The 20581-nt window shown below is 42.2% G+C and overlaps 2 protein-coding genes across 6 annotated transcripts in view; one reads left to right on the forward strand and one right to left on the reverse strand.

Moving 5' to 3' along the window:
* Positions 1–6157, reverse strand: part of HCFC1 (host cell factor C1) — a 30018-nt gene extending 23861 nt beyond the window's left edge. The window contains exons 1-7 of one of the 4 annotated variants that reach the window (XM_081954952.1): positions 5230–6157; positions 2303–2451; positions 2059–2219; positions 1652–1860; positions 1388–1472; positions 1204–1310; positions 939–1118 (exon numbers count right to left, since the gene is read on the reverse strand). In XM_081954952.1, coding sequence (XP_081811078.1) covers positions 939–1118; positions 1204–1310; positions 1388–1472; positions 1652–1860; positions 2059–2219; positions 2303–2451; positions 5230–5443 — 1105 coding nt within the window. In that variant the 5' untranslated portion in view covers positions 5444–6157. The remainder of the gene's footprint in view (positions 1–938; positions 1119–1203; positions 1311–1387; positions 1473–1651; positions 1861–2058; positions 2220–2302; positions 2452–5229) is intronic. The other 3 variants (XM_081954954.1, XM_081954953.1, XM_081954955.1) reach the window with 3 other exon arrangements.
* Positions 6158–7366: 1209 nt separating this feature from the next.
* TMEM187 (transmembrane protein 187) lies at positions 7367–20351 on the forward strand. 2 transcript variants are annotated; one of them, XM_081939157.1, is made up of 2 exons: positions 7367–8269; positions 18027–20351. In XM_081939157.1, exon 2 carries the CDS (start codon positions 18161–18163, stop codon positions 18923–18925), a length of 765 nt encoding a protein of 254 aa, XP_081795283.1. In that variant the 5' UTR covers positions 7367–8269; positions 18027–18160; the 3' UTR covers positions 18926–20351. The 2 variants fall into 2 exon arrangements, with proteins under 2 accessions (XP_081795283.1, XP_081795284.1); XM_081939158.1 differs by lacking the exon at positions 7367–8269 and adding an exon at positions 8494–8596.
* Positions 20352–20581: the final 230 nt, after the last annotated feature.

A 20581-nucleotide genomic window follows, 5' to 3' on the forward strand; every position in this document is an offset into this window, starting at 1 on the left:
AGACAACCCCCCACCCCACAAAACCAAGAAACGGATACTTATGGAATCTTCTACAATCATTATCAAAGTATTTAATTTAAAAGTTACTTATGGAAAACATGATATAAAACTCATACAATCTCAACAGGGTCTAGTTTAGTTTTACTGTTGGATCCTGTTTTAATTTATACACCCTGCTTACTTTTTGTGGGATGAGGACAATCGATGTAACACTGGTATTATCCAGAGTGCACTTAAGCAATGTGAGGCTATAGATCCAAACATTTTGGAGTCTGGGCTTATAGCAACACAATTCTCCTTAAAAGAATGCAGTAAACGCATCCAGAGCAATGCACTATACTCGGTTCTCATCAGAAATTCCAACATGAAAGCAACATCCACATGTTCAAAAAATCACAAGTACAGACCTTCCTGAAATGTGTACTTCAGGATGTAATTGGAGCAGCAACATGTTTCCCTGTTCTTCTATATTTTAAAACTTTCCCTACATAGAGAACCAGTCTGTTCAAATATTGGCAGTGTTTATGTTCCCATGACAGATGATGACTCTCAACATCTTAAATAATTTCTAAGAAATTAAGAGAGTCATTTTGTGTAATAATTAAGGTGCTGGCCTAGAAACCAGTTGACTGTGAATTATAATCTCATTTTAGGATTGAAAGTTGGCCAGGTGACTTTGAGGCAGTCGCTCTATCTTATCCTAACCTACCTCAAATGGTTGTTGTTGTGGGAAAAATAGGATGGGGTATTTTCACTGCCTTGAGTTACTATAAAGTAATAAAGGCAAGATAAAAAAATGTAATAAATAGAATTCGGAGAATCTAAATAAACAGCATGAGCCTATCATGAGACTTAAGAGACTATGTCATAGAAGCCTGAGTAACATATAAATGGATAGATAGTACCTCCACTGCAGTACTTCTACCTAGCCTTCTTACCAGTCTCAAGATACCAGAGATCCTTGCAGCAAACCTGGTTGTTCCAGGCTTTACGGTAGCCATCACGGCCACTCCAGATGTACAAGCGGGTATTAATGGCCACGGCACAATGCCCTGCACGTGCCCGTGGAGTATTCTCTTCCAGTGTATCCATCAGAATGGGCTCCCAAGCCATGGAGTCTGCATTGGTAGATATATGCACAAAAGATCAGGCTTCTTAGTAGAATAAGGTTAAAATAGGCATTGCCTTTATAGCCTCACATACCTAAGTTGAGACAGGCCAGAGTATTTGTGCATTTCCATTCCTTTTCATGTGTAGCCACTTTGACATCATCCATAACAAGAGGCACCCAGCCACCAAATACATACATTCTGCCAAAGAAAGAACAAAAATTAAAATTTGGGCGAGAAATTAGTCTGAAACATGTCAGGATAGGAGAGGAACTTACTTGTTCCCAATAGTTGTGGCTGAATGCAGACTTCGAGGGAGTGGAGCCACCCCTCTCAGGTTGGGCTTGTTCCATGTCAAAGAATCTAGAGGAAGAAACCATCCCAGAGGTCATTGTTTCCAAAAGGTCCAGCCTCTCAGTCTTCTAAGACACAGTACATATACAAACTGGCACTTGGATAGAACTAAAATTGTTGTGTCCTAGGACCTGATCTATCTAAAAGCCTGTTTAAAATCTGTCCCCACTCAACTTCATTGCTTTTACCGATATCAAGTGTCCAGAGATCACCAAGACGACAACCACTCATGCCCCCGTATATGACCAATTTGGATTTTTTGCTGTCTTTTTCTGTGTAGACCACAGCAGTATGGGATTCTCGTGGTGGAGGCAATACACCATAGGTGATGGGAATGTCCCAGGACCCCACACCAGATCCTGGCCGCAGCTCCAAGTTATAGAGGTCATTTAGATACCTGTAAAAAAAGAAAGTGAGAGAACATGTGAAAGCCAGGTGAGAAATTGTAGCACTCTTGTTTTTTGCAGTTTGTTTTTGATACCACTTGGAATATTTTCTTAAAAACTGGAAAAAAGGTAAAACAAAAGGGAACATGATTCATTACATTATACAAAACTTGTTTCTTTTGATCTAAACTGGCAAAAAGTCAATGCACCTGGGAATGTTATTCTTAGGATCTTCACTGTCATTGGCCAATCCTCCAAAAAGGTAACATTTGTTGCCCACCAATGAGAAGCTATGGCCAAGGCGTGGACATGGTGTGGGCCCATTCTTGGGCATCTTGGCCTTGAGTCTCTTCCATTCCCAACGACTGGCCTAGAATAATAAAGGATCAAAGTATTGTTAATCTAAGCAAGCAAGGCAAATTAAGATAAAGAACTAAGTTGGCAAGCACTCACCTGCAATTCATACAGATCATTGCTGTACTTGCCATATTCAACCATTCCACCAAATACCAGGAGACGAGTCCCATCACAAACAAAACCATATGCAGCACAACCAGGTGGAATATCTCCACGCACAGCTGGGATGAACCACTGGTTTGTAGCTGGAAAAAAAGAAAGAAATATGAAGGACAGCTTACTTTCAAATACAATAGAGCTTCATGTGACAACATTCTGGAAGCAACTCAGGGCTGGACAGTTGGGATTTCACTCTTTCTCTCCTAACTGATACTTTATCAATTAAAGATAAAGACACTTTATCAAACAAAAATCAGAACTATACACACTCAATACAGAAGCTATTTTTTTGTGTTGAAAATGAGATTGCCATCATTGCAATTATATTCTTGTTTGCTCTCTCAACTAACAATTCTGCTTTACACCGGAGGCTTCAAAAAAAATAGCAGTCTTTCAGAATAGCTATAATCTAAATTGGGAGAGCATAAAATAAAAGAAGCAGCCTGTGATAGTAAAGGATGTCAGAGAAAAGAAAACCTTCCTTCCTGCTCTGGGACAACAGTCTGGATTAATGCAGCAGATAGCAGTAAGAGGCATGGGCGCCTAAACTGTTTACAATAAGCAGGCAAGAGGAAGCAACCTATCAGGAGATGAGAGATGAGGCAGCTGCCAATCAGGAAGCTGAGACCCCACCCATTTCTGTCCAGCTCTAGTTACATAGTAAGAGGACTCCGAACCATAGGATATCTAGATGCTGTGGCTGACATTAAAAGTGGAGGAGGAAGGCATACTCGCTTCTGCTTGCCAGCCAATATACTGCTTCATTCCACATATTTATTCTTGGACTTAACTAGTTATAGTCCCTTCTGTTTAGCCAGCGTTGTACTGGCATTTACTGGGATTTTGACAGGCCTCCCTAGCACTTCTACTTCAAACTTTTTTTGGCAAGTACTTGACTTGTTAGTTAGTAAAATATACTTTATATTGTTTGACTCAAGGGCTGTGTTTGCAGCAACACAGCAGTGGCATGAAAGCACTAAAGATACAAAGAGCAGAAAGCAAAAGAATCTATACCGTATGATATTGAATTCAAGAATGCATTTTCTAAGAGGGAAACTTTTACTCCTGCATGAAAAGGAAATGCCAATTTCAAACAAAAATTAAAATAATACTTTTGTTAAATCAAATTTTTCTGCTTTGACTTTCTTAAAAAATTTTGAGTTTGAATTTTTTTTTCAGAATACACAATGAGCCTAAATTTATTATGTCCTTGCTCATTTATGTCTATTTTAAAAGTTCCATAGTTTAAAAAAATGATTAGGTCTCAATGATATATGAGTTCATTAACAATGTGAAAACCTGAATTCTTCCATTTAATTCTCAAAGCTAGTATCTTCATTTGTAGCTATCCTCTGCAACTTTACACTGGCAAGGCTACTTTTACCATTTCCGTTACTGACCGAATATGTGTCTTAACTTACTGTGGCATGTTACCGAGACTGAAAGCTAGAATGAGATGGATAAACCAAGTCCTGTCTTTACCAATCAACCCTCTTTCTCTAGAAAAACTGTGCTAACTCTACTGTCAAACTGGTCTCCTGGAATGTATCCAAAGCAGTCTAGATAAACACCATCAGAGACCATCTATTTAGACCTCCCCTTCTCAATTTATAAAGCTTCAACTTTAGAAGCCTCTAACCTTTAATTAAAAATATAAAGGCTAGGGATGGCATATATATGTAGGAGCAGAACATAACTTTTCTAATTGGCACTAGAAATAAACCCAGGGTGTTTAAATTATTTTAGGAAATTTCAAACCAGAATTGAGATTATAGGAAATGAATAGTTTGGTACTCAAGATACAGTGACCCCCCCCTCAATTAGCTATAAGGTGAAATGTTCCAGCATCACAGCATTACTGTCAGCCCAGTTCAATTGCATTCTTATGCATCCAAGCCAAAGAGGAAAAAACAGGCAACAAAGAGTTAAAAGCTGTAGCATTTGGAAGTTAAATTTTAGGCGCCAAGTCTTTGGGGAAGAAAAGCTCCTTCTAGCACTGCCCCGCCATCTCATCACATGAGTGCACTTGAGAGTGCATGAGGGAAAATAGTGTATTAACACCGGGAGGAGAGAGAAAATTACAATGCCAAGCAAAATTGCACGGCTACTCACAAAGTGCCATGTTAATATGGAAGAGCAAGAACTTTGTGTCCTTAAAGCACCCTGCGCTATGTTCAAAATTGGTTCACAGGCTTCATTGATGGATAGTTCTCTAGATTTTTTCCCCCGCTATCAAGCTGGCAGAGATCTTTCTCTTTTTGCCAACTATTTATTCCTCCACCTCCCACATTGTTGTGGGACTGATGATTTCAACTCCTATGGTTTTGACAAAATAATCTTGAGGTACACTGCTCATAATCTGATGGGCATTTCGCAAAAACATTGCTTTTATGTCCTTTCTACAAAGATAAATCATTTCATACACAAGCCAAGCACAAGCATGTAAATCGGAAAAAGTCTCCAAAGTGAAGGTGCTGGACTCCATCTAATGGAAGCTGTTCCAAGGTACATGCCAGTTATCACATTGAACAGGCTGAACAAAATTCAAGAGAAACAAGACTTTACCATTGTTTCATCTTTACAGTTCTCTCCTCTATCACTTGTTTCCATACACCAATCACTTTGAGAAAATGAAAGCAGTTAAACAAATGTAATGAGTCTTATAGAAACTTGCTAACATTCAACAGTAGTTGCAGATACTTTTTTTTTCTATAAAAGAGGTATTGGAGATCATATGTTCATGGGAGAACCAAATCACTCTGGGACCAATTATAGTCAATATTTGCCCAATGGACCCAAAGTGGGGTAATGCTCTGGTCCTACGAATACCCTAAATACTGTTGCCCGTTCAGGCCCCCCCTTACCTGTATTATAGACATGCAACTCATCCACGATGCCCTCATTGCCCCCTCCGAAGACCACAATCAGCTCTTTGATTGCCACAGCTCTGTGTCCATGTCGGGGCCGAGGCACAGGGCCTGACCACCCAATCACACGTTTCCAGCGGGGCTGCAGCAGCCCTGCAGTGGCCCCACCACCTGTTGGGGAGCCCCCACTAGGGACAACAGGAGAGGCCATAGAAAGCACCTCCTAACTCTCAATAAGTATCCCTTCTAGCAACCAGTCCTTTAAAACAACAGGCTTGTAAGGGCTTCCTTATCAGTTCTGCTTCGCAAGCGGCGGCTCAAAAAAAGATCCCCCCAAGCCACATGCAGTCTACCTCTTTCGAGGTAAGACTGTTCGTGGAAGCAACACCAGATTTACTTTCTTCAGAGGACAAGAGCAACGCAAAGTCCTCCCCAGTGAGGCAAGGCGCCCACGATTCTTCTAACTACTGAGAACACCCCCCTCACCGCGGGCACCGGGTCAGTCACCTCTTTTGCTGCAAACAAACTAATTCGGAGTCGTTGTGAAAAAGAAAAGTAAAAAAATAAAATCCTCCCCTCCCCCCCCCAAAAAAAAACTCTTGGCGGGACAAGTAGCTGCCCTTTTTATTTCGTGAGGCAGTCACAGCTTAGAGGCATACCCCGTTGCTGAAAAACTCCTAAGGCTCCCTTTTTCGATAACGAGTTTCGATGACCGTATTTCTCTCCCCCCACGACCGGAATTCAGAAATCTCTATGGAGCAGACACCCACCCTTGCAATAAGCGAGGGGCTAATACAAAATTACCCCAATTGCCTCCTGCCTTCTCAAAACCAACACCAATTCCCCCTGCGAGGGAATTACCCCGCGTGGGGCAGTTACTCCTCCCCCCTCGTAACAGGGCCCCTCTGCCGCCCCCCTCCGGCCCCCGCTCAGAGCCCGGCCCTGGGAGCCGCCATCTTGTGTTGCCCGGACGGAAAATGGCGGCCGCAGAGAGGGAGAAGCCGCCTCCCCCTCGTCCCCCCACCCGGCGCGTCTTCCCCGCTGATCCTGCCTACTCCCCAGCCCGGAGTTCTAAGCCAGGGCGCTCTCCGTCCGGCTTCCAAGCGCAACGGGCAACTCGATCCAGCCCCGCTGTACGGCACCGATGGGCAAGGTACGGGCTCCAGGCGCCTTCACGCCGCCCTGGGAGCCGCCATCTTGCGCCTGTGAGGAGTCTCTCTTCCTCGGCAGCGCCTGAAGGCGGAGCCAAAACGAGGCCTCTGTACGGAACCCCTCCCACTAGGGCGCCGCCATTTTCGGTGGGCAGGGCTGCTTGGGCATCGCCATGTTGGGGGACCGCCAAGTCCCCTTCTTTCTTTTGCGATGCGTACGGAGGGGAAATTCTGGTCCAGCTTCACCGCACTTTTTATTATTACTATTATTATTCGACGCTCAAGACGGTTGTCAGCGTCTCTCCCGGCTCTAAGCTGTGTAAACTCTCCGAATGTTATGTGTGTGTTTCCATTTTGAATGCAAAACTCCGCCCCTCTTGCATTTTAAAAAAATCTGCTCCACCAATAATCGGCCTCGCCGCTAGTACCGGCCACGAGTGCTTTGGGGAGGTGCGATACGCCTCCACCTCTCAGCGAGTGTTTCACTGCATAGCAACGCTTATGGGCGCCGCCATCTTTGGGGATAAAAATTGACGCTGCGTTCGTTTCGTGGATGCACGTGAATAATATTTATTGGATGTTCGCGTGTCATCCAGCGGTTAAGACAGTACCCGTGACCTACTCACGCTCAGTAATGCACCTGCATCTATTTTCCGCAAAAGCGATCTTGATTCCTATAAATATTTCTGGTCCTGAATCTTATCCCGAATTTCAAGGAATTAAATAACACGATTTGGAATTAGGCAGGTTTATATAATATTGGGAATGATGATAAAATTCAGGTTTCATGCTTTCCTGGAAGCTGCCATTTTGGATCCTCCCCTTTGCTATTACTATCCCAATTAAAAAAAAAAAAAGCACACACACACTCAAATGTCCCATTAAGTTCCCGGATGTATTTCCCTCCCTTTCGAGCATTAAAATGGCGTCTTTCTCCAATGCCCGTATGTCGCCGCCCTGTTATGTGAGATTCAATATGGCGATTCTTGTATTCCCGGATGGTGCGGACATATACGCATTCAAGATGGCTGCCTCCTAAATACCCGGATGGGCAGAACCCTCGGCAAAAGCAGCCTCGTTAGAATCAAGAAACCTCGGTGTTACGTTCCTGGTGTATTTTCCAAATTTTATTAAATCACCGGATAATAGAAATATACAATCGCTTGCCCTACGCGAATTGCTATACAGCCCCCAAAATGGCGCCAGCTGAAATCTCTAGCGGATGGCGTGACCGAAAAAGCAACCAAGATGGCGAACGCTGTATGTATCGGGAATCAAGATGGCGCCAACGGGCTCAATTACCCGGATGTTGAAGACAGGAACTGACAATGACGCATTGGAAATAAAGAACAAGCGGGCTGTCGTGACAACCGTATTTTTCAGCACGGCCGAATCCGTTGATCGAAGGACCTGCAAGGATCGGTCTACTGGAGTTAGCGGTTCAGATGTTCAGTTACCAAAACACGGATCCGAAGGAAACTTATTTAAATATCCCTGGCCAATTTCTCTTGAATGGAGAAAGATGCTATTATTACTATTTTACTACGATTTTAGCAACTACTCTAGGAGTTTCTCTCTGGGACTCGCCGGTCTCGATGCGCAGGCGCAGAAACCTCTCTCTGATAGGCCCTTCCCTCCTGCATCTGGGAAGACCCGGATGTGTTGGGTCTGGCCTCCCGCCAGAGAAAGCGGTCTTTTTTTGCCCGTATCGGTTTGCTTCCTGACTCGCAATTGTCTTCGGCTCTGCACACGTTGGCCTAACAATAAACCCCCGTGAACCCCCAAGGATTCATTTTGCAGTCTACCTGCAGAGGGTTACGTTGCGCTGAAACCAGTTAAACTTGCCCAATAAGTATCAGCCTAGTCTTCTGCATGGTTCCTCGGAAGTAAGTTCAGTGGGGCTCTTGTCCAAGTGAAGTCAATTCAGAGTTGCAAGTTTATATAGTGCTGTAGGATTTTGGCGTGGAGCAGTAATTTCGAGATACTGCCGCCTTTGTAGAATACATCGAGGAAAAATACCTGTATTTTGAACAATCTCCTGTTTTATTTTTTACTATTGTTTCTCATCATTGAACACTTAGATTCCCAAAGGTAGGGGCTTTTCCGGTATACACACATATATAATCATCTATCTATCATCTATCTATCCCCAACTTGTTTTTCTGTTCTGTATATCGGTAATAAATTGCAGCAGACCTGTGCTTTTTTCAAGGGTAAGTTAAATTCCTGACTAGCATCCACGGGAAGGGAAGATAGTGTGAAGTCTCTAAAGTTAAAAATAAGTGATTTATGTACTGTAAGCAGATGAAGCAAGATCATTAAGTTTTGCTAAAAAAAATTGCTGAAGGTAATACGTACCAAATCAATATATATTTATGACCAGAAATAGGGACCCATATCTCATGGGTTCAAAATAATTATTTTGCTTTGAAAATTGAATTCATAATAATGTCTTTTTGTGTGTGTTTTTCTGTTTCATTTGCAATTTCTTCCCCTCCCTCCATACATGGAGTATCTTTTAGTATATATACTACTAAAGCTGTCTTGTTCGATTTTTAAAAAAATTTTCATTTCAGATTTTCAGTTTTTTAATCAATGTACCTCAATTTGGCTAATTTACAGAATGCATCCAAAATCTGGGACCCATGACGTGGGATTGAAATTTGGCAAAATTTTGGCTGCTTCAGTGGTGCTGTGTGGCCATGCTGCAGTCACATAATTTGTCCACAATGAAAGATCAACACTAATATTCAGAATATAACATTTATTTTAAAAAATAATTTTAAAAACAGAAAAAGCAAATGGGAACAAGGAGTGGGCTAAATTATAAAGATTTCAAGTTGATTCGTTTCAATCCCAACAGCATTGCAAAAGCTTTTTATATTTTTGGTTGCTTTTATTGTCACATTTTTTTTCCTGTGTGTGTGTCTCTTTTATAAAGAGATTGTGACAGAAGATTGCAAATTCTACCTTTGAAAAGATTAGGAAACCAAGTCGGATGGCCCAATAGAGCTTTGTTAAACTTGTCTTGATTAATGCAATTTCCCTTAACCTGGTTGGGCATATTTTCTTTTCCTGCTTTATGCCTGCACTAATATTTTATCATGGTTTATGCTTATGCACAGCATTATACTGTCTAAATAAAATCTTAATGCCAACACAAGAATTTTTCAGATAATTTGCCCTTCTTTTTTCTCTCCATACTGAAATATTTGTTTCCCCCCTTTTAAATATTATGCTTTTTGGGGTTTCCTCTCCAAATTTGAAAAGCACCTATCTGGAGGAATGGTTGACTGCTAAGTATGTGACATCTAGCATGAAAAGTGCAGGGACAAACTATTGCAGATGGTTGTAGGCACTCATCCATTACTGTAGGCCGAATACATTGCTGTTTTCACATCAGGTTACGCTATATGTCATTAACATCAGTTGTATTGGTTACACATTTCTTATAGGAAAAATGACACAGTATATAACTGATATTTGGTTCCAGGTGCAATTCAAAGTGTTAGTCATTACTTAAGAGACGCTTCATGGCAATCTGAGGGATTGTCTCCAGTTGTTTCTGCCCATCTGGTATGCTCAAGCAGGGAAGGTGTGTGCTCCAGGTCTCTTCAATTAAATGCTGTCATCTTGTGGGATTGTGAAAGTGTGTCTTCTCTGTCAGAGTCTCTGCCTTGGGAGAAAGGCTGGAGATACTTATAGCTTCCACTCTCTAGATTTCTCTCCTAGTCACTGGGAATTGGGTGGCATATAAATGTAATCAATCAACAGTGGTCTGGAAAAAAGTCCCTAAAGACCTGGCTGTGCTTCCAGGCCTGGAATTAAGGTGATTGTATTTTAATTATATATAGATATTTTGTAAATTCTCCAGTATTCTAGCTGCACAGAAATTTTGTTGAGATTTTTCTGTGCTATGTGATATGTTTTAATGAAAACAGAGGAACAAATATTTTTTCTTCACCTGAAATATGGGCTTGACCCCTGATATATTGCAGAAGAAAATAGTTATATTTTTTAAAAATAGACACGCATGATGCCACTGAAAAAGGGTACATATGTATAAGTAGTTTATTAGGTATGAAGTAATTGTACTTTTGCCTTGTGCTGTGCCAAATTTTATTACAGTTTTGTCACATCACTTTCATGTGTATACATTACCTGAGGATATTTGGAGATTAGTTTCCCTGAACAAGGCTTTATTTCCACAACCAGAGCATTTAAAATATATATTTATATCCTGTGAGTAACAAGATTTTAGAAACAGGCAACCGATCTGCTTTGCAAAACAAAAATCCACTGAAGATAATTTAATATACAGTTTAGCATTACTGGGACAATAATTGTGATGGGTTTTGTTTCTTAAATATAGGAGTCAGATATTGAAGTATTAAAATAAATGTTTGAGACTTATAGTCTAGAAAAAGCCATGGCTAGAAATGGAAAGATTAAGGTTACAGTCCTGTAAAGTAGGGCTCCAGCAGGTCTGAAATCGCAGATTATATTGGTAGGGGAAAGACAAGACAAAGCGCTAATTGACATTAGAAAGGTGAAATGGAGGCTTGGAAGAAAACACCAACTGGAAGTAATTCAAATGGAAGTAATGGTAATTCAAGGAGCCTGAAAAAGCTATGGCAAATCAGTTCCAGGCTGCCTTGAATGAAGCTGATTTTCCAGATCCCTTTCAGATCTAGCTATGAAACAGGAACTGCCTTATTTGCCTTGTGGGGTAACTTGCACTGGGGAAAAGACGGGGAGTGCAACACAGGTAAGGCACTTGGCATTTTGAACCAGTGCTAATAGACTGAACGAAGGTCAATAAACAGACTTGGTCCAGACAAGATGCAGATGCTGTTTGTGGATGATGCATCTGTCCAGCTGAGTGATGCCCTGCCTTTCCTGGAGGGGTCTGAATTTGCCCTAAAGAAGCAGGTTCACAATTTGGGGGTGCTCCTAGATCTAGCTCAGAGTTGAAATGAGTAATCCTTGATGCTCTTTGTTCAAGCTCATAAAGCAGCTAGCCTTAGTCCACAGATGTCAAATTCGATTGCATCACGTAGCATATCACCACGTATCGTGACTTTTTTTGCCTTTGCAGAGCTGCGGTGGGCGTGGCTTGTGCACATGACTCATCCGGCCCACGGACCACCAGTTTGACATCGCTGGCTTAGTGGGATTGGCTGATGTGAATTTAGTTGGTACCAGTTCTTTGTGATTTCCACTGACTGCCAGTCCATTTCTGATCTCAATTCAAAGTGTTGATTTTAAGGCACTAAACCTCTGCAAAGGGCAAAGACCTTTATGGGGTGGCATTCCACTCCTGGAATTTCCTCCTCTTTGTCTTGATTGGTGCCCACAGTAACATCACTTTGGTGCCAGGTGAAGACCTTTGTATCTTCCTAGCTTTTTAACTACTTTTAATGTATCTCAATTCTCATTCATTCATTTCCTATAGCCAGCCAATCAATGACTCTGGGTAGTTTACAATTCAGAAAAATACAATTAAGCCACTAAAAACATCTGAAAACAGTAAACAAACAAAGACATCTAAAATAAACATACATAGCAGCTGAGATATTTGACCAGTTAGCAATGCAGCTGGGAAATAGGGCCCTTGACACATTCAACGTCCCAGGCTCAGGTACACAGCCAGTTTTTTAGGGGCTTACAAAAATGTAACTATCAGAGCCATTCATAGGGAGGATGTTCCCTAAAGCAGGGGGCCACTGTGGAAAAAGCCCGTCTCCAGCCATTCGACATTCTTTGCCTGATAGTTTTTGAATAATAGCTGTCTAGTTTATGTAATGTTTATAGTTTATTTTACGTTTGTATTTAAATTGCAATTTAGTGTGTTTTATTATACATTTCCCAGAGAGCTCCAGCTATTGGCTGGTTCATACATAATAAATAATGAAATGTTTTAAAAATTAAAACATGTAATCATTTTTTTTGCAAAACACTTTGGAATTCTTTTACTAATTCATTTTTAAATTTAAATTGGCTCCTCAAAGCGCTCTGATTCCCCCCTCGTTTTTAATTTTCCATACAAGTGTGCAATATTCACGTAAAGACCATATATGAAATATACATTTTTGGATTGCAATTTAGAAATTGTGTAATATTCATAGCTTAATCCTGGATGTTCCTATATATTATGTAGTTGTCCTTATGGAGACATTGGTTCCTATAGATACATGCAATACTGCGGTTAACATTCTCACCGTAGTATTAAATATATTGCTTGGTCTTTCTTTTTAGGTTTCCCTAAGAATAGAATGATTTATTGTCAGTCGGTTTGCATAATGCACAAGGTTGTTATATATTTGCCTAGTTTGTAGATCATGGTGTACATGAAAGAAATTACAGTAGCATGATTTATCTATGTTTCACTATAATAATAATAATAATAATAATAATAATAATAATAATAATAATAATATATTTATTTCTTAGCCGCACCCTCTCCCGAAGGACTCGGGGCGGCGTACAACAAAACATACGAAATAAATATGTAAACAAAACAAACATAAAGCAAAAACATACACTAAGACATACACAAGGAGGAGGTCGATTGATAAAAACAATTAAAATACAAAATATAAAACCCCTAGAAATTAAATATAATTAAAATACCCGGTTAAAAACCCGTCAGGAGCGATATGGTTAGATCAAAGTTGAGCCAGGCCAGCTGCTTGGAATAGGTGGGTCTTAAGCTTAATACGGAAGGAGCGGAGGTCAGAGGTATTCCTAATATCCGGGGGGAGGTCATTCCACAGGGCTGGGCCCGCCACAGAGAAGGCTCTACTCCTAGGCGCCGCCCCACGACATTGTCTAGCGGACGGCACCTGGAGGAGCCCCTCTCTGTGCGAGCGAATTGGTCGCAGGGATGTATGGGGCAGAATACGATCCCGCAAGTAACTAGGTCCTAAGCCATGGAGCGCTTTAAAGATAGTTATCAAAACCTTGAAACGCACCCGATAGACCACCGGAAGCCAGTGCAGCTCGCGCAGGAGCGGTGTCACATGGGAGTACCTAGTACTCCCCATAATTACCCGCGCGGCTGCATTCTGGACCAACTGAAGCCTCCGGGTGCATTTCAAGGGAAGCCCCATGTAGAGAGCGTTACAGTACTCCAAGCGAGACGTCACCAGCGCATGAGTGACTGTGCGCAAGGCATCCCGGTCCAGTAGGGGGCGCAATTGGCGCATCAGGCGAACCTGGTGGAACGCCCCCCTTGCCACGGCTGTCACATGGTCATCCATGGACAGCCGGGCATCCAGGAGGACGCCCAAATTGCGCGCCCGCTCCACGGGGGCAAGATGAATGCCCCCAATGGCCAATGATGGGATTAATTGGCTGAACCGGGGGGCTGGTACCCACAGCCACTCCGTCTTGGAAGGGTTGAGCTTGAGTCGGTTGTCATCCATCCAGATCCGTACGGCTTCCACACACCGGGACAGCACTTCGATGGCCTCGTTGGGGTGGTTCGGGGTGGAAAAGTACAGCTGAGTATCATCAGCGTACAGATGGTATCCCACCCCGAAACCACGTATGATCTCACCCAGCGGCTTCATATATGTGTTGAACAGGAGTGGCGAGAGGACCGACCCCTGTGGCACCCCACAAGTAAGGGGGCGTAGGGTCGACCTCTCTTCTCCTGTCAACACACGCTGCGTCCGGTCAGAAAGGAAGGAGCCGAACCACCGCAAAACGGTGCCCCGGACCCCCAGCCCCTCGAGCCGGCGCAGCAGGATACCATGGTCGATGGTATCAAAAGCCGCCGAGAGGTCTAATAGGACCAGGATAGAGGAACAACCTCTATCTCTGGCCCTCCAGAGATCATCCACCAACGCGACCAAGGCCGTCTCCGTGCTGTGACCGGGGCGGAAGCCGGACTGGCGCGGGTCTAGATAATCATTTTCCTCCAGATGTCGTGGGAACTGGTAGGCCACCACACTCTCTACAACCTTCGCCAAAAAGGGAAGGTTGGAGACAGGACGATAATTGGCTAGCTCCAAAGGGTCCAGGGAAGGCTTCTTGAGCAAGGGTCTCACTACCGCCTCTTTCAAGGCGGCCGGGAGGGACCCCTCGCCCAACGAAGCATTCACTAGGCCCAGGAGCCAGTCTCGTGTAACCTCCCAGGATGCCAGTACAAGCCAGGAGGGACACGGGTCCAATAAACATGTGGTGGGTCGCAGTCGTCCACGCAATCTGTCCAAATCCTCGATGGCAACCAAGTCAAACTCCTCCCAGATCGAAACCTCAAGACTCGCCGTGGGCGTCTCCACTGGACCACTGACTGGAACCCAGTCTCTCCGGATTTGAGCGATTTTATCCTGCAGATATTTACCAAATTCCTCTGCCCTGCCCTGTAAAGGGGCCTCCCGCGGCCTCTGAAACAAGAGGGAGCGGGACACCTGAAACAGGGCGGCAGGGCGGTTCTCCGCGGACGCAATGAGAGTGGCACAATATTGACTATGGTATACAAACCTGGGTACTTGGGTGAGTCAGTAAATCATTGTTCAGTGAATTAGGAATAACTGTTATGCAAACACAGCCTCAGTATTATTCATTCAAATCAAGGTTGATAGTGCAAGGATGATCTCCTCTTAGGAATCCATGACTTGCTCTCTTTTTCCTGTACCTTCTGCCAATTTTACCTTGCACTCTCAAATGTTTTGAACCTTTGTTCAATCACTCTGTAACTCTTGAGTGTTTTTTTCTGTTTATGCTGGGTAGGTAGAGGAAAGCAGGTTGGTTACGAAGAGACATGTGTGTCTCTCCAAAATTACAATTGATGAAAAAGAACAGAACATCTTTACTGTGTTCACTGATCAGAATAGTATATACTTTTGTAATAGCATTTGCTGACCTCAAATGGAAATATATGAAAACTTCTGATTAAATTAGAATAAACTAAAATTAAGGAATAACATGCAAGTATTAAAGTGCTAAAAATTTTAAGTGTCATAATCACTAAATCATAATATTACTTTACCAAGATAAAGGCAAAAATAAAAATATACTGAGTTATTGCCTATTGATTTCAATCACAAAATGCCTCCTTCCTCTAAGTCAGGGGTTCCCAATCCCTGAGCCATGGACCACTACAGGGCCATGCACATGGCGGGTGAGTGCATGAAGCTTCATTTGCACATGTGCGGGATTAGGTTGAACATGCGAACCAATCCCCTCCTTCCCTACCGCCACCGGTCCATGCAGTCAAAAAGGTTAGGGACCGCTGTTCTAAGTCACTGCCAATAAGTATATGTTTCGGAATATAATTAAGTTAACACCTGGATTTGCTTTCAGATAATGCAGTAAAATGTAGAAATGGGGCATTGAGGTACGACATAAAAATAAAAAAGCTGGATGCTGTAGTTGAGCAATATTGGGATGTCCATAATTTTCAGACCAAGACCAAGAAAATTAATATTCCCGAGCCACGAAATTCCCTGGATAATTATGCCACCCCTTTTTGAATAAGCAGAGTGGTTGCAAGCATACAAATAGATACTCCCTTCAGCTTAGAGAAAAGGTATACAGTACACGGGCACAAGACGACTTCTAGTTAATACTTCTGATCAGGACAACCAGATGTTTCCTGAATAAAAAACCCCACAATCTGAAGCTAGTGTTAATTAGGAATAGAGATCTATCTATAAAGCCACTGGTGCACGAATCATTCTTTACACATAGCAACTGAATATAGGTAGTTTGTATCTGACCAGAAACATTTGTCTTTGGCTCAGATTCCAAAATGGGCTGTTTTGTCCTGAATTATGGGTTGGAAGCAGAAGAGCAAAAAAATCGAAGGACATTGGGGGAGGGGATGTAGCAGAGGGGAAAACATTAGGGAGATCAAAGGGGACCAGCTGGCTATTACCCTGGGGTTTGATGTATGGAGAGAAGTGGTGATGTATCCCAGTTTTGTCTTGCATTCCCTGCACTCTCCAGGCTCTATGCAAATTGTGTATTGAACGGATCATCCAAAATTGTGATCAGAATTTCTGAGAAGTGTGGGTTTTTTCCCTAGTTGAACCAAATAGACAATGCACTGTATTTTCTGGGGGGTGGGAGGTGTTTTATTCTGTAATTGGAAGTATTTTCCTGATGCTCCGCTAGGTGGCAGTATCTAGCTATCCTGGAGTGATATCGGGGAAAAAATAGGTTTGAATAGGTATTTGGATGAAAGAATCCGAGGGCTGCAACACCTTGCTTTGTGGGACTTGTGGGGTATCTCAAGCGGACAGCAGAGCTGCAAGTCATGTTGCAAGTCAAACTACAAGGCAGGGGTGAGCAAATTCCATGCAATTGGCAGGAAAACCTCAGGAGCCAAGCTTGATGTGTAAATAATCTCTCCTCACCCATCCCCATCTAAATAATAAAAAAAGCTATTGCTAAATTAATAAACAGCATTGAGTGCAATACACTGCCAAAAAATCTTGAACGGCATCTAAAAAAATCTGTACATTGGCAAAATTTCCATCTGTCAATTGCAAAGGACCACACTGCTTGGATCCACATACGCAGGTAGTCCTTGATTTACAGTAGTTCACTTAGTGACCATTCAAAGTTACAACAGCACTGAAAAAAGGTGATGTATGACCCTTTTTTACTTACGACCGTTGCAGCATCCCCATAGTCATATGATTTACCAGTACATTCAGATGCTTGACAACTGACTCACGTTTATGATGGTAACACTGTCTGGGGTCACGTGACCATCTCTTGCCACATTCTGACAAGCAAAGTCAATGGGGAGGCCACCTTAACAACCAAGTTACTAATTTAAGAACTGCAGTGATTCACTTAACTAATGTGGCAAGGAAAGTTGTAAAATGGGACAAAACTCAACAAATTTCTCACTTAGCAACATGAATTTTGGGCTCAATTGTGGTCATGCGTTGAGGACTACCTGTATACTACACCAATTAATTACAAGATCCAAGGTTCTTGGAAAGAACTTGATGCATATAAAAGCCAACACCAGGTAAAGATTTACGGTAGCAGCTGTGATTTCCCATTGCTGTTTATAATATTAATTGAACTTTCCCCCCACCTGATCTCTTCCCAACTCTAAATTACCTCTAAAATGTCTTTTAAATAATACCATAGATTTATTTCTAAGAGGGTGCAGTACATGTGTCTGCAAAGATGATACTTAAGAACTTGTTTGCAAGAAAGACTGGAGAACAGAAAGTTTTGTAGCCTGAGCGTTAAGAGCTCTCTAGGCTTACAATCTAGCACTTGCTGTCTCCATGGTTACAAAACAGACGATCATGGGAAGGAAACAACCCTACCCCCCCCCTAATTTCCCCCACTAAGCAGTGATGTCACCAATATCCAAACCTGCCACTACAGCTGTTTCATAACATAATTGTGTGTACTGGAGCTGCCAAGAAAACATGTTGGGCCTTTGCTTGAGTAATCTCATGCTGTGGCTGTTTGAGCAGGAGAGGGAGGATGAGGGTTTTCAGCAAATATCAGCAAGCTTTCGGGTTTCTAAGAGAAGAGTTTAACTCAACCCACTCACTTCCTGTGCAGCCTTAGTGGGGAAAGCCCACCCTGGCCAGTAAATTCATCTTGGGAAACTAATCAGTTGTGTCATCCATTTCATGCTCTCTTCTTGTTTTTCGTAAGCTGTTCTAGGACGAATGGATGGCCAGACTGGCAAAAAGAAGTGAATAAATAATGGAAAACAAAGCATTTGTAGCAGTGGCGGTCGTTTGGCAGCAGTGCAGAGAGCAAGACTCAAGACTTTGAAAAAGGCAGCTATGAAGTCAGAAGACAACAAGGCGTTCTTGCATGTGACTGGAGGCCTGCTGCTTTGCATACTAGCGGTGGCTTTGGGAATTTTTGATGGCGCTCACACAGATACTGGCTACGAGCATTATGCTGAACCAACAGTGCCTGGAATGCCAGCCTTCCTTGCTATGCCAGCAAATTGCTTAATCAATTTGGCCTACGTACTTCTGGGTTGGTATTGGTGGCCACCAGGTGACAAGAGTAGGCAGACCTACTTTCAAGAGGTCTTTGCCCTCATGGCACTTTTATATGGGCCTACACAATGGGTCCGGCTGTGGGCACAGCATCATTGGGCAGCTGTGTTAGATCAGTTGTTAACGCTACCAATTTTTGCTTGGGTTATTGTTTGGTGCCTTTTTCTTGAAAATGGGTGGGAACCATATGTTTTCCTAGCCGTAGAAGTGACTTCACTGACCAGTTATGTCCTGGCAGTGCTTCACCCACAGGGTTTTGAGTTGGCATTGAGTGGACATATAATTATTGTTTTTTGGAGAGTACTGAAAGTGCAAAGACATTTTGGCAATGCCAGTTCCATCTGGATTATAGTTTTTGGGACGATGTGTTGCTTTGGTTTTGTAAGCCTCAAAGTGTGGGATCGGGAACTGGCCCAGTGGGCATTCTTCTCTCGACTCACTGGTCATTTTTGGTCCAAGGTATGCGATGTGCTGCAGTTCCATTGTGCTTTTCTCTTCCTTACCTTAATGAGCAGACAACGGCTAAGCTCAGTGAAATAATCTGTGACTTCAATGAACAGTCTTAATCAAAAGAGAAACTTAACAATAGCACAAGAACATACTGTAATGTGGTTTGAAAGAATAACAACTCTGCTAAAATATGCCAGTTTCTTCAAAAAGCTATTGAAGATAGTTGGTGAAATCCACACAGTATCATTGTTTATTTCCTGTTGAATATAATGCTGCTTTATAAAACCACATAGGAGAGAAAAAAGTTGCTGGTTTATACAGTAGTCCTCAATTTACAATGGAGCAGATTCCCATTTTGAAAGTGCAAAATGGAATCACTTGATCCATGTGGAGAAACACGCCTGTCTCAATGTAGGAGAACTGCTCTGGAGCATGATTTGAATGAAAGGGATTCACAGTCATATGACAAAGTCATTTTCCTTTTATTCTGAGTCACTGCCTTTGGAAGGTCACTGTTCCTCAGTTTTCTTTCTTAAGGCCTGTGCAAACAGTAATTTCCTGAGCCCACTGTAAGTTGGCTACAGGAATATAGTAGTCCTCGACTTAGGACCACAATTGGACCCAAAATTTATGTTAAGCGAGACATTTGTTAAGTGAGTTTTGCCCTATTTTACATTTCTTGCCAGTTAAATGAATCACTGTAGTCAGTAAGTTAGTAACCTGGTTGTTAAAGTGAATCTGCCTTCTCCATTGACTTTGCTTCTCAGGTTGCAAAAAAATGGTCACGTGACCTGCAATGGTCATAAGTATGAACCAGTTGCTAAGCATCTGAATTTTGATCACATGATCATGGGGATGCTGGAAAGGTGGTAACTGAAAAAGGGCCATAAGTCCATTTTTCAGTGCCGTTGTAACTTGAACAGTCACTAAATGAATTGTTGTAAGTCGAGGACTACCTGTTTACTTTCAATTTTATCTAGGAGCTTAGTTTAGGGTACATAGCACTTCCTCTTCTATCTCATCCCCTCATCAGGGTTTGGGCCAAGACAGACTGGCCAAAGTATCACACTGAGCTTCCATGGCCAAGAATGAATTTAAACTTTCATGTCCTTTGTCCAAAGTGTTTCCTACCACAACTTCTCCCTTCACAGTGATGCAATGTAATTATTCAGCATTATTAATATTTAGCATAATTCAGTTTTGAATAGAAACATCTTACTGTGATGTTGAACTACATTCCTAAAACAGAATCTATAATGGCTCCATCACAACTGCAGCATAGCAACAAAAAAAAAATCAAAAAAATCATATCAATTGACAAAACTTACTCTCCTGACATTATTGTAAATGTTTTCTATTTTTTCTTTACTGTTTGTTTTTATTATAATCATTGTATTTAAATTTGGGGCTTTTTCATTTTTCTCTTTCACTGTCCTTTTTTCTTATTGTTGTGGTTTTCTTTATTGAACAATTAAATAATAATAAAACCAACCATTTTGATAACCACCTGGTTGAAAAATCAGTAATCCCCTATGTATTGTCTTTGGGAGCTTTGCTTCCATATGGTTTCACAGCTCACAAGTTTCTTGCAGTGGAAATTAGGGGACGATGGCACAAGAAAGCAGATGTTCTCACCTTTCTGAAAACTGATAGGACAAAGATTCTGCTTTCTAAGTTTCCTCTTCCACAAGAGGTATTTTGTTTATAACTATTGCAAACATCATCTACACCCTGCAAATAATCAGA

Source organism: Natrix helvetica (genome assembly GCF_964273705.1).
Source record: "Natrix helvetica genome assembly, chromosome: 1".
Lineage (NCBI taxonomy): Eukaryota > Metazoa > Chordata > Lepidosauria > Squamata > Natricidae > Natrix > Natrix helvetica.

What these genes read in the sequence shown, in the direction of transcription:
- TMEM187 (XM_081939157.1), top strand. Translation starts at nt 18,161, where the DNA reads ATGAAGTCAGAAGACAACAAGGCGTTCTTGCATGTGACTGGAGGCCTG.